This window comes from Delphinus delphis, chromosome 8 (genome assembly GCF_949987515.2).
Source record: "Delphinus delphis chromosome 8, mDelDel1.2, whole genome shotgun sequence".
Taxonomy (NCBI): domain Eukaryota; kingdom Metazoa; phylum Chordata; class Mammalia; order Artiodactyla; family Delphinidae; genus Delphinus; species Delphinus delphis.
In genome coordinates, this window is record NC_082690.1 from 64,122,708 (window position 1) to 64,136,865 (window position 14,158).

At 48.2% G+C, this 14,158-nt stretch overlaps 1 protein-coding gene across 2 annotated transcripts in view; it reads right to left on the minus strand.

Annotated features, from left to right (window-relative positions):
* The window catches only part of TRIM66 (tripartite motif containing 66), a 60,643-nt gene that overhangs the window by 30,364 nt on the left and 16,121 nt on the right, over nucleotides 1–14,158 (minus strand). For both annotated transcript variants that reach the window (XR_011246572.1, XM_069540943.1), the window contains exons 3-8: nucleotides 5,879–5,983; nucleotides 4,227–4,374; nucleotides 3,186–3,318; nucleotides 2,752–2,868; nucleotides 1,044–1,158; nucleotides 343–489 (exon numbers count right to left, since the gene is read on the minus strand). Coding sequence is in view for 1 of the 2 variants with exons in the window: in XM_069540943.1 (XP_069397044.1) it covers nucleotides 343–489; nucleotides 1,044–1,158; nucleotides 2,752–2,868; nucleotides 3,186–3,318; nucleotides 4,227–4,374; nucleotides 5,879–5,887 (669 nt within the window). In the remaining variant the exon portion in view is untranslated. The remainder of the gene's footprint in view (nucleotides 1–342; nucleotides 490–1,043; nucleotides 1,159–2,751; nucleotides 2,869–3,185; nucleotides 3,319–4,226; nucleotides 4,375–5,878; nucleotides 5,984–14,158) is intronic.

Here is a 14,158-nt window from a genome sequence, read left to right on the forward strand (position 1 = left end):
TATCCAAATATAAACCCCATCAACATCCTTCAAAATTCTTGCTTCTTTTCCTGGGGATCATCACCCTCCCAAGCCCAACACTTCAATGTCATCCTCAACCCCTCCTTTCCTCTTAGGTCCCATTTAAACCCAAATAACTGCCTATGGAATGTTCAGCACACTGCTAGTATTAATGCCTGGATCCATGACCTAAGACAGAACTACAGAACTTCCCAGCTGAGCTGCTTGGAGGAAGGCAGGTCTATTCCAGCACCTGGGTCCTTTGCACTGTGGGGTTTGGTCAAAGATGGTTTTCACTTACTAACCCAAAGTCAGTGATTGAGGAGTGGGAGTTCTTCTTACCAGCTCTTTGCTGAAAAGGAAAGGGATGCTGGTTTTGCTGCAGACAGCCCAATTAATGAAATTCTGCACATGCTCAAATTGACGGTTGAGAACCATGATGCTCTGCAACTGCTGCTCCAGCTTCCGCTTCCTTTCATTAGTAATGCCCTGGTTACGAAGAGAGAAGACAGAGTTCCTGATCCTGTTCTTGGACTGCAGGCCACATGCTTGGGAAGTCTGGTGGTCTGTGTGTATCAGTGTAAACACAGATGGAATCAGATGAAACTGTACCCCTGAGAGGAGGACATGGGCTGCTGAGGGATGGATGGAGGGAGGGAGGGAGGGAGGGAGACAGGGTAGGTAGATTTTATAGTACAAACATGGAATGGCTAATAAATGAATGAGAAAATGAATGAATGTCTGCATCTCTTGGGCATAGCTTGTTTCATATCTCTTTCAACTCTATAACCCTGTATAGTCCAGGAAGGCAGTTGCCTTACTGCCACAGCATTAATGGGAGTTTGATCTGATTCTCTAGCCCTTAATGAGCCAACTTCCCAAAATTAGACTGGACATTTTAAGATACAGGGAGCAGCAGAGAGCTATGGAAACTACACATCTGAATTCTAGCCCAGGCATCTCTGAGCCCTGAGACAAGGTTGATATGTGCCTGGTTTCTGCCCCAGGGAGGGAACAGAACCCATCCATCTGCTCACATATACCTCCAGCTCCTCTATGAGCCCACTGGCCTGTTTGTTCAGCTCGTTCATCAGAACCATCTTGGCCATTTTGATCTGGTTTTCCACCTTCCTGTGCTGATGCTTCACCTCAAAAATCCTGTAAACAACAGGATGAGACAGAGCATGGTGAGACCTTCCCCCCAGGCCTACGAGAGCCTACAGACAGCAAACGTAAGAGCCTACAGTGTGGAGGCTGCCTACTGAGATCAGGGCCCACCAGGTACCAAATGTGAAGAAACAAGAACCTTCCTCCACCACCCATCCCACTCTTTGTACAACCCAGCCCACTTGATCTAAGTGGGACAATGGCCCCAAAGTTCAACGCAGTTTTCTCTAGGTAAACTGCAGGGCCACGCCCAGGTCAACCCAGTAGCTCACCAGTTCACACAGCACTAGAGGCAGGACAGAGGGAGTGAGTACAGTTATGACTTCATGTAAACAGCGTCACTAAACACCGTCATGCAGTAAAAAGAGCACAGGTAGAGACAGAAAGTAGACTAGTGGTTGCCAAGGGCTGGGGATGTTGCACGGTGAATGGGGAGTGACTACTAATGTGTATGGGGTCTCTTTTTAGGGTGATAAAAAGGGTCTTTCAAAAGTAGACAGTAGGGGACTTCCCTGGTGGTGCAGTTGTTAAGAATCCACCTGCCAATGCAGGGGACAAGGGTTTGAGCCCTGGCCCAGGAAGATCCCACATGCCGTGGAGCAACTAAGCCTGTGTGCCACAACTACTGAGACCGTGCGCCTAGAGTCTGTGCTCTGCAACAAGAGAAGCCACCACAATGAGAAGCCCACACACCACAACAAGGAGTAGCCCCTGCTAGCTGCAACTAGAGAAAGCCCATGAGCAGCAATGAAGACCCAACACAGCTAAAAATAAATAAATATATTCATATATTAAAAAAAAACATAGACAGTAATAATGGTTATATAACTCTATGAATATGCAAAAAAACTCACTGAATTGTACATTTTAAAAGGGCAATTTTATGGTATATAAATTATATATAAAGTCATTAAAGCCATTTAAAAAAGCCATTAAAAAAAAACAAACATGGGCTTTGAAGCCACATAGATCTAGCTTCCAAACCCAGCTCAGTCTCTGACTAGCTGTGTGATCTCAGACAAGTCACCTAACCTATCTGAACCTTAGCCTCCTCATCAGTAGAATGGAGATAACCCCAACTCAAAGAATTATAAGAACTGATCAAAATGATGCATGCATGATGCCCAACCCAGTGCCTGTCGTGATGATCTCTCAGTACATACTTGTTTCTCTTTCCACAGAAAATACAGATGATTTCACGTCATGTGTAGGTCTATATGGAAAACACTGGGAAAGGGGTGATAAAGGGTAGATTGCCACTGACTTGTACCCACATGATAAGCAGCACTCTTCCCCAATATCTACTCTGTGCCCTTGTCCTTAAGCACCTACCTTTGGCTACTTCATGGCCACTTTCAGAAGGCATGTACTTTAGCCCAGGCTCACTGTGATCATCCTGACCTAGCTTGGCCCCATGCACCAAGTGATGACCCAAAACCCCCTCCCTGGCCCTGAGACCTCTAAGGCCAGGACATATGCCAATGTCTGCATGTCTTCTTTATAAGTACTCCATCCTAGTACTGTGACCCAGGATGAGAGGGAACAGAGCATTTCCAGTGCTGACAAGGGGCTAGCCGATGTTACCTGTCCTCAATTTGCTTTGCAGATGTCTGTAGACTAGATTTCTTATGTGCCACCTGTGTAGTCACACTTTCCAGAAGCATCCTCTGGTTTTGCAAAACTTCTTCAAGATGTCTACACCTAGAGTAGGAGGCAGAGAAAAAGCTGAGGAGGACTGAGTCTTATTCTGAGCACGCCAGCCAAGTGAGAATCCCCACAGTGCATTGTCTCAGCCAGGTCCATGGAGGCTGGGGTTACATGTCGTGAGTCAGAGACTCTTGGCCCTTCAGGCCTTCTCCAGAGAAAGCCCACAACAGGAACAGGGAAAAACTTCAGCCCAGGGGCTGAAGGTTGGCTTGAGCAGGGAGAGGATTCTGAAGTACTGGGAGCCCAGCGCTCTCATAGGTAGAGAGTCCAGAGCCCTCCCCGTTCCCCTTTGGGCAGCCCGCCGGCCCCACCTGTGCTCTTTGTGTTCCACCATGAGGCAGCTATGGCATGTGAGCACATCACAGGTCTCGCAGAATAGCTTGAGCACTTCCTGTGTGTGTAGAGGACAGTACAAGGCGAAGTCTCCAGAACCACCATTCACTCCTGCCAGAGAAGATGGAGAAAGTGGGATTCTCTTGCTCCGGAAGACCTCTTAGTTTAAGTTCCACTGAGCATCCCTCAGCCCTCTATGGACACAGGGAAGACACAGAGCTTGGAGGGAAGGTGGTACAAAGTAAGAGAGGCCTCTCTCTGGACCAGTAAGGTTCCAGGAACACAAGGAGGAAGGCAGGCTTAGACTGGCTGGATTTGCCCATCTGTCCAGAAATAACTGGCCATCAAGCCCCAGGCACCCCACCACCTGGTGAGCCTGAGGAAGGGGCTTGCTACCTGCTGCACATGGATCTCCTGCAGAATAGTGAGTCCTCTAAAACTCAACCTAAATCTCCTCATTAACCAGGATTCTGTTATGGTGAGGCTGAAACAAGCTACCCAACCTTGCCAGGCTCCAGACCAGATCACATGGGTCATGAACTTTGGTTCCTGTCTGACGAAGGTAAAACCCTTCTCAGAGTTCGAGGGCCTTGAGAAAAGACTTTCAAGAAGACTGCCACTTAAAACAGATGGTGCTGGATGGATAAATGGACAAACCCTGATCCAGTCTGTTGAATTAATCAAGTAACTAAACAGAAGTGAGGGCCGTTTGCTTGAAACAGAGGTGAAAGATAGGGAACTCAATTACCTTCTGTGGTAATTCGAGACTATTCCTCCCTGCACTGCCTCACCCACCCTCACCCACGCCCCCGCTGCCCCCCACAGCAGGGGGAGCCTAGAGTGAGTTTACACTGTGATGTGACTCTGCAGGGGACAGCTTTCCTTCAGGAAAGGCTCTGAGACCACCCCTACTCTCACCCCCAGCAGGGAAACGAGGTCAGAGAGCTATTCTCCAAAGATTCTATGGTTTGCTACTACTTAAGTGCATGTGAGCTAGTGGAGAGGGTGAGGAGTGATACCTGGAGATCCCTTCTGGGTCCGGGGAAAGAGTGGGCCCCCAGGGGCAGGGCCGTGCCGGTGCTCCTCCGTGCAGGAGCTGCACAGCCAGCGGTTGCAGTAGGTACAGAGGATGTGTGCCGCCCTCTTCTCCTTGCACTCGGAGCAGTTCTAGAGGTAGAGAGTTCTAGAATTACTGACATATCTTCATCACTTGGGCCTGCTTTTATGAGTGGTAAATACTCTAGGCACTGGGGTCCTGCAGGGCTGTTCCTCCACTGTTTTGGAGTGCAGTCAATTCTGGAGAGCTGCCTGGGAGTGACATGCAGGGGCGTGTGAGGCATAGTGCCCTTTGTGACTAAGCGTACTGCCCTCGGGAGCTATTCACACAAGTCCCGTGCTGCAGCTGAGGATACGCAGATGAATAAGGCAAGGATCTGCTCTCAAGGTACACACAGCCTGGACGGGGTGGCAGACATTCAGTGGGTAATGCCGTGATGAAAGGATGCACCAGGTGCTAAGGAAGCAAAGAGAGGTTTCCAGGAGTTCCATCCAGGAGCAGCCAGGAAAGGTTCCATAAAGAGCTGACATTTGAGTTGGATACTGAATGACAAGTAGAAGTTCACCAGGCAGACAAGGGAGGAAAATGGAAAGCACAGGCGAAAGTGAAAACTGTAATGGGCCTATGGAGAGGAAGAAGCTGCAGCTGCATGAGTACACAGAAAGATGATGACACACAGCCAGGAGAAAGTGAGATGGACCAACTCTCAGAGCTGTGTTTCCACTGCTGCGGCTTGCCAGGACCAAGAGTCCCTAGCCTTCTTCTAGTACAAATGTTCATTCATTTGGTCAGCAAATATCATGCAGGGCTGATATAAAAGTTGGAGAAGAAGAAAAATTAGTCTGTCTGTGCCTGAATAATACAGGCCACCAAACTGATGTGGATCCTGACAGCTCTGTCCTCACACTGGGATCTGACAAACCCACAGCAAGAAAAAGAAAAAAGAGGAGAAATACAAGTTTTACTGACCAAACTATGAATTCTTTGAGGGTAGAGACATGGGTCTCTGTCTTCCTAGCACCCAGGCCCTGGCATATCAGACATTCAGTAAGAATTTAATACAGGTGCAAGTAAGTAAAACGGCAAATGAATAAAATGTAGTGGGCAAGGACACCCCAGTGGAGAAAGGAACAGAAGGGATACCAGTCAGTAAGTGATGTGAAATTTCAGAAACTCAGGCATTAGTTGTTAAATATAAGCATAACTGATGAACCCATTTAACCCAGGCTGGTGCATGAGTTTCAACTCAGTGTGCCGGGGTGGGTGGAGGGTGGGGAATAAAACCTTAGTACCCATAGTTTTCAGTAAGAACTATAAGAGAGAGAAAACACCCCAATTTTGCTTCCCCAACTGAAACATTTTGGTTCTCTTCTGGATAGAAGTATGGATGGATGGATAGATGGATGGATGGATGGATGGATAGATGGATGGATGGATAGATGGATGGATGGATAGATGGGTGGATGGATAGATGGGTGGATGGATGGATGATTAGGCAAACTGGTGGAAGGGTAACAAGTCAGATAGAGTGATGGGTGGACAGACAGGCTTATGGACAGGGGTCCCATAGATTTCTGAACAGGATCAGCTGTTTCTTTGCTTGTCCTGACTTACCCTGGCCATCTTGGATTGCTCAGAAGGAAAGCACTGCAGCAAAAAAATGTTCAGTTACATCCCTGGTAAGGTATACTCGCTTACACCCAGGACAGGAGATGAGCTCTGGGAGAAGGTGGGAAAGATAGCAAAGTCAGGGCAACACTGCAGATTATACATAACATAGGACCTAGACACAAGGCTTTCTAATACACAACACCAAGGTATGTACCAATACCACTTGCGCCAAAATGAAATATGTTTGATGCCATAGCCTGCACTTACCATCTAGGTGCTCCGGACATGACCATCCAATTAGCGGCCTGCCCTACAGAACTTCCCACATCCTCATCTTCGCCTGATCCTACATTCCTTTCCTCCCTACAAGCCATGTTACTAGAGGCCCAACCCTGCTCCACTTCGGATAATCAGGTGCCTTCCTGCTGCTCCCACTCTGCATTCCACAGTCCTGAGAGCCTGGTTCCCACTACTGGCTAAGTTCAAAGGGGTCAGTTTAGCCCAGGGCACAGCTCCAGCCATTTACATTCCTGTGTAGTAGAATTACTTTAAAGATCTCAAAGCTAGAGCTTCCAAGAAGGTTCTAGCCAGAGAAAGGCAAGGACTCCCTGCCTGCTCATCTAGGAGTATTCTTCTCTTGTTACAACCAATACCAGTTGGTCTGCCTCTGGGGCTCAAAGAGGTTTTGCTGGGCCTTCTCCACCCAGTCCATGTTGGGTGCACCACATATATGTGTGTTTCACCCGTGAACATGAACATCTTGTCCTACTCCCCTCTCCCCAGAGAAATGCAGCAGTCTCCAACACACTCATCAGCATGGTGGACTCCTGAACTATACAAGCAGCATGACACTGCCACCCTGGAGATTGTAGTACTTCAGGTCCACCCCACTGGCACTCGGTCCACTGGGTACAAGGAGATGAGCTTCCTGAGGAGGGCCAGGTGCCCGCGCCCAGGGATGAGGACAACCTGAAAAGCGGCTGGCTATGCCAGTGCATGCAGCAATATCACCACAGTCTTCTCTGCCCCATATCACCAAAATGATACAATGGCAGTTGCTCTAGACTTGCAGGCAGACAGACTTAAGCCCAAACACCAGGTCTACCACTCAGCGACCTTGGTTGGGCAAGTCACTTAGTCTCACTTAACTCCTCTGTGCCCCAGATGTAAAATAGAAAGGAAAAACAGGAGTTGCTATGAGGACTGAATTAAACAATACTTGAGAATTCACATGATCCTCCATGAATGTTGACTTTGAATTCAAAAGATTTCTCATATCCCATTCATGGTAGGGCAATAACCTCAATTATCAACTCTCCCAGGTGATGAAAGTCAGATAGTCTGAGAGGGAGACTGAAAAAGTGGTCACAAATTCTCCTCCTCCCTGTGTCCATGCCTTGCAATCCTATCCATTAAAAGTGGAGTCTTCTCTATCCTTTGAAGCTAGGCTGCCCTCATGACCCGCTTTGCCCAACAGAATGCAGCAAAAATGACATTAAGTTCTAAGCCCAGGCCTCAAGTGGCTTTATATGACTCTGCTCTCGCTCTCAAAACTCTAAGACTGCCACGTGAACAACCCCAGGTTAGACTGCTGGAAGATGAGAAACCATGTGGAGAGAGGCCTCGGTTGTCTCAGGTATCCCACCTGCAGCCGTCAGAAACCAGGTAGCCCCAACTGACCCACAAGCTGAACACAGACATGGGTAAGCACAGCAGAGATTAGCCAAGCTCAGCCCAGCCCAGAAGAACTACCCAGAGCATCCCAGCCCAAACCCTCAACCTGTAGAATCATAAATAAAGCTTGGTTGTTTTAACCACTAAGTTTTGGAGTGGTTTTTTATGCAGCAAAAGATAACTGATATATTCTGGAGAAATCAAAACCTACAAAATCATGCAAAATAATATTTTAGTACTCTTCTTTCCCCCACCTACCACTCCGCTCCCCCGCCCCGCAAAAAACCCCTCCCCTAGCCTCCACAGAGCCATGGACTTTAATGACAGAACTGGATCTGCAATCTCCTAGATACTCTCCTGCCTGTCAAGAACAGTGGCCCGTGGTGGAGAAGGATGCTCTCTACAGGTGACGTCATCCAGGGGAATCACGTGACTGTCCCTCCCTACCACCTGGCTGCCCAGGGAAGATCCTCCTCATCTACTCCCAGGTCAGAAATGCTGTTCTAATTGTTGGAAATAATTTCCACAAGGTTTCCGACTCCCTGGTACCAGATGCTCAAACATTTGTCATAGTCATACAGCCTCATTATCAGCATGAGAAAGAGAGAAATAACTGAATAGATCAGACAAGGCCTCATCACACATCCTGTACCTCCCCTGGCCTTAAAGACCGAAATCCTCAGCTTGTAACTCAAGGCCATTTCTGAGTTGGCCTTAACTCTCTCTAGTCTCATCTCTAGCTTCACCTGCCACACACCCTATGTCCTTGCCATGCCAAATACCTCTGCTATCCCTTAATGCACCAAACCTTTGCATAACTCTATGTTTGTGAAAGTGAATGTTCCCTCTCCCTAAAACACTTTCTTGCTGCCCCACTCCTTTTCAGATAAACTCCTATTCAACCTTCCAAACTTGTTCAAATGTTCTACCTTTGAGAAGCAGTGTTGATTTCCCTTAGGAAGAGTTAATTATTCCCTCTTCAGGGTTCCCACAGCATCCTGAACATCCTTCTAGTACAACAAATATCACATTGCATTTTAACTATCTGTTCATATGTCTACATACAAAAATAATCCACAATTTGATACTAAAAGATATTGCATGATTTTTATGTTTCTTGTGGGTTTGAGTATTCCAGGTGTGTTCCTTGCACTCACAGCCAAAGAAAGTAGTCAAAAGCCATTTGGAAGTTTTCGGGGTGGTGGAAAAAACCAGCCCAGGAAAATAAAGGAATCAGGTCTGATCCAGAGCAGAGGTGTGGGGCTTGGGAAAGGCTGTGAACTGGGAGATGTGGGTTCCAGGCCCAGGACTGTCACTAACTGTGCAACCTTAGGTAAGCGACCCCTTTTCTCTGAACTGTACTTTCTACACCCTTAGATGAGGGGAATGGGAATAGGAGGGAAGTATGGATTATCCAACCCTCCTCCTCTGCCTACTGCAACCAGGCTTCAGAAATATTCCCCTGGGCAAGATGGGAAGGGACAGCCAGCCACCCTTGTCAGCAAGTCAGGGACAGGCTTGTGGCTGAGGGAGGCCTGGATCTAAGACCTCCTCCAGTCTGAACAGGGGCTGCTGCAGCAGACAGCAGGGCTGGAGAACCATGGCAGTGATACACACAGGTACCAGGGTGACTGTGGGGACCAGAGTGGACACAGAGGACATGGGCTCTCTTTGTGTCACAACTTTTGCCCAGAAATTCTTATCTTCCCTCAGAAGGTCCCTAACCCCCATAGAGCTGTGTCAACCTTGAGCTCTTTGTTTTTTAAAGAGGATTCCCCATTTTTCAATGAGGATACCAAAACAAAGTTTTTTTTAGACAATTGGAATACATGAACTCTTAGGGCTGTGGATATATATAAAATGACCTAACATCAGCTTACAATATTTAACATTAATTTAGTTTTTAATACATATTTAAATCACATATTACATAAAGTATTATTTAGATATATTGCGTTTTTCTTTCTACTTGAATTATTCAAGCAACAGCATTGAGCTTTTATTTCATACAGAAGAACATCAATTCTGAGAAATGCAGGACCAGGGCCCAGGGGCCACACAACCATCCCCAAAGGGGGTGGGCTTCTGCTTCCAGAATGAAGAACACACAGGCACCAGAGGTTCTCTGAAAGCTGAAGATGTTCAATCCATCTGTCACAAGAGTGAGCACTTCTGGTCCCTGGGAGGTATGGGACAAATTATTCTTTTACCACCACTCCCTATATTAGGCACTTTACATGTCTTATATAATCGTCAAACCGTCTCTTAGAGGTAGGCATTGTCCCCATTTCATAGTTGGATAGACTGAGGCTCCAAGAAGTTGTCACCTACCAAAGATCATAGAAAGCAGAGGCAGAGCTACAATTGGAGCCCCAAGTCTGTCCACCTCTAAAACTCAGCCCTGTCCACTATGCTATACTCTTCTCTAATTCAAGTGTAAATAAACAAGGTAATTTTATTTTAATTAACTAAATGATTTGATTTTAAGTAAAATATTCCATAATAATGATCAAACCTGGACCCAGCTTTGAACTTGGAATCGAGAAGGAGCTGGAAGCCAGCCCCAGCTATGCTTAAAGTTTTAAGAAATATGATCTTTGAGAAAAGGCAAATGAAGCAGAGTTTTTCTGCCTAGAAAAAATAAATCTGGGGGCAGTTTCATTCTACAGATCAGTGGTTCTCAAACTTTGTTACATATTTGAATCATATGAGGTACTTTTAAACATCCTGATGTCCAGTCCACACCCCATATCAATTAAATCAGAGTTTCAGGAGGTAGGAGCCAGGCATCAGTATTTTTCAAAATTCCCCAGGTGAGGGGACTCCCTGGTGGCACAGTGGTTGAGAGTCCGCCTGCCAGTGCAGGGGACACGGGTTCGGGCCCTGGCCTGGGAGTACCCCACTTGCTGCGGAGCGGCTGAGCCCTTGCGCCGCAGCTGCTGAGCCCACACGCGTAGAGCCCAGGCTTTACAAGAGAAGCCACCGCAATGAGGGGCCCCCGTACCTGTTCGCTGCCACTAGAGAAAGCCCACACCCAGCAATGAGGACCCAACGCAGCCATAAATAAATAAATTTATTTTTAAAAAAATTCCCCAGGTGATTACAATGTACAACCAAGTTTGAGGACCAGTGCCAAAGAGAGAGTACCCCTTTCCCCTGTGGCTGAGCCGGATAGAGCTGCCCCCCGTATCATGCAGCTGAGAAAGGCAAGCTCACCCAGTTTTAAAGAGGCTCCAACAAGTTAAGGAAGACTCTGAATGCAGCCGTCATGTATTTCCCCTCTGGCAGAGAAGAAAAAAGGGCAGATGCCCAACAGACAGAAGGGTGTCCTGATACCTAGGTACCCTGGGGGTTGGTGGGGAATTGGAGGACACCTTTTGCGTCCCCTAACTCCCAGCTTCACTGAAGGACCCATGAGCAGGCTTAGGGTGCAGCCTGAGGTTCGGCACTACGACTGCTGCTGGGGCCTAGAGAGTGTGCTTAGCCCAGGACTTAGTGAGGCAGCAAGGGAGGTGGGCCAAGACTAGGTAGTCCACCCTTAGACATGAACGGCAGTGCCAAGGCAACCTGGGCATGGGGCTGGGGTGGGAGAGAAATCCCAAGGAGGTCTCAGAAAACTAGCATGGGTCAGCTCAGCACACCAGGTCGGGACACATGCACATAAGCCCGAGCTCAGTACTAAGCAACACTCTGAGGGTTAAAAAGCCCTTCATTCTAGAGCTCTTGTCCAGGGCTCCGTGAAACTTTGCTGCTGGGGCCCAAGCTCTGACTCCAGTAGAGCAGTGGCATCATCTGGAGAAGACTGATGCTCCACTGCCAGCTCCCACCTGTAGAACCAAAGCTGGACAAACCCAGCTTCCAGATCTAGCTTTTTCCACTGTTCATCTACCCAGTTCCCTCATCATAAAGATGGTGACACAGAGGCCCAGAAAGAGGGAGGGACATAGCTAAAAACCACAGATCCTTGTAAATCATAGGTGGCACCTTGAAACACTGAGCAGTCCCTGATTACCTCTGTCAGGGGTATGCCTCTATCAGACACTATGCAAGGAGAAAAAACACTCCAGTTATATTCTCTGGCAGGCTGGCCATCCTCACTAACCATTCCTGCCCTCCCACCCAAGGCAGCCCCAGGGTACTGGGCATCAGCTAAGGCCCCCACCACACAAGCCCCCGAAGCCTTCCTCTAGCCCATAGCTCAGAGCAGCACCACCTTTGAGAAACACGTTGCACCCACTCCCCAGATGCCCAGACCCTGCTAGAAAGACAGATTTCGATCCTAAGGTGATTCTGCTCCTGCCCCTGGCTGCCAGCAGGCTTACCTGTGGGGCCTGCTGCCCTGTGACTAGAGCAACACCTGGGGGAGAAGTCAGAAGAGCGACAGGTGAGACCACCACAGGTCCCAGAGGATGGTGCTCACCAAGTGCCCAGGAACACCCACCCTGCACTCTGCAGCCAGCTGGGCTGCAGGGCCTAAGCCTCAGGGAGCTGGGTGCGGGGTGGGGAAGGGGGAGCAGCCTGGGTCCTCTCCTCCTGTCCCTGATGCATCCTCAGCCAGGGCTGCATTTCTCCAGCTCACCTGAGACGCTTCTGCAAGAAAGGGCTTGGTTGACTCCTCCTGTTCCTGTTTATCTCGAAGGCTCTGCAGTATTTTTCCCAAACTGAACAGCAAGAGGGAGACCTCAAAAGAGGCGACTCTTCCTAGCTGCATCTCCTTCCTAATCCTCTGGGTGCCTTGGAACAGAAGCTCAGAAGGAAGAAAACGAGATTTTCAACTTTCAGGAACTAGCTCTGTCGCCCTCTGCATAGCTCAGGAGGCCATCACTCTCAGCCTTTTAGGACTCGATCCAAAAATCCTTCAGCCCTCCATGTTCCCCAAAATGACAGTGCTCATGTGTGGCTGGAACCTGCCCCGATCCGGCAGCTCATTTAAATAGAGCTCATCACAACAACAGTGTTGGTAGAGAAGTGAGTAGCTGCAGGGCCCTGGGGACCCCCTGTTTATACGTAGGAAGAATGATGCAATCTGGGTATCAAAATAGCAATCCAGAATGGAATAACAGGCTCACGCAGCAGCGGTGCCTGCACAGCCAGAGCTCAACTTGACACACTCTGTCAGCCCCACACTACTGCAGCACGCAGATGCCAGGCACACACTCTCACCACAGCATTTTAAAAATCAGCAGGAGCCCGAGAGAGCCCTCCATGCCCCCGGCACTAAAGGAGGGTGGGGGTGAGGGGGCTTCGACAGACATTAAAGTCTGTCTCCTACACACTCACCTGCTCCTGCCACTTCACCTGAAGTCCTTATCCTGTGATGTCACAGTCAGTTGCCATAGTGACCAATTGTCCGTCACAGCGGAGGATTAGGACTTCAGATGGAGAAGACACATTTATAATGCACAACGGTCCTGAGAGGTGTCCCTCGGCAGCTAACTCTACCCCTCCCCCCAGGGAGATACAGTCACACACAAGCTGGGAGAGAAAGAGGAAGGAAAAACAGGGTCAGGTTAGAGGAAAGATATTAGGATGGGGCAAGACTACGAGTCCAGTATAATTGCTAAAGCCCAGAGTACAGGCAAATTTCAAGAGCACAGAGGGGAAGTGACAGGGAATGAACTTGGAAAGACTGGCAGTAGAGTAAGTGCCTGAAGAGCCCTGGATTCTAAGCCAAGAGGCTTGGCTTGACATTTATCCTAAAAGCAAAGGCCACCCAAAAAGGTTCTGGCTTTATGACTATCTTGATGGACTGGAGATTGGGGGTGGGGGTAGGGCAGGGAGAAGGCTTGTCCAGTTAAGGATTAATGGGATCCTGAATGCGGGTAGAAGTGGAAAAAAAAGGGACAGAAGAGTAGTTTCAAAGAGAACCAAGAGGACATGACCAAAGTAGGATGCTGAAGGGAGTGGTGGTGTGTGAAGGAAAAAGGGTCACATGGATGGGCTGCCATGAACAGAGATAGGTAACAGGAGGAGGAAGAGGGCAGTTGCCAAATCTTATCGTACCTGTATCCTACTTTCTCTGGCATCCGTTCCTTCTTAAAAGGATCAGGCCTCATTCTGCCTTGCTGGACCAATGATTCACAAATCTGTAGGGTTTGTTAGAAATCCCAAATCTACCAAATCCAAATCTCTTGGGTGTGGGTACAGGACCAGGAATCTATGTTTTTAGCAAGTTTCCCAAATAATTCTTAGGCATCCAGACCAGCACTGGTTCAAGGACCAGTAATCAGGAACCAGTGGCCTGGACAACTACAGTAGCTTCCTAGCAGTTCTTACTGCATCCAGTCTTGTCTCCTCCATTCATTCTTCTCAGGAAGCCAGAAAGACTTTTCAAAAATACAGATTTGATTATATTCCACTGACCCAAAACTTTCAATGGCTCCCCACGGTCTACTGAGTAGCCTAAATTGGTCAAGACCCTTCTGTTTGGAAAGGAAATTTGGCTCAAAATTTCCTTTCCAGAGTTCCTACTTCTCTCCTTCAAGCAGTCCTATATTCCAACCAAAGTTCACGCCCTTCTGTTCCTCCTGCCCTCTCCTCCCTGTGCCTCATGCTAACACTATCCCCTACCTGTGATTCCCTTCCATATTTTTCTGGCCCTGCCTGGCT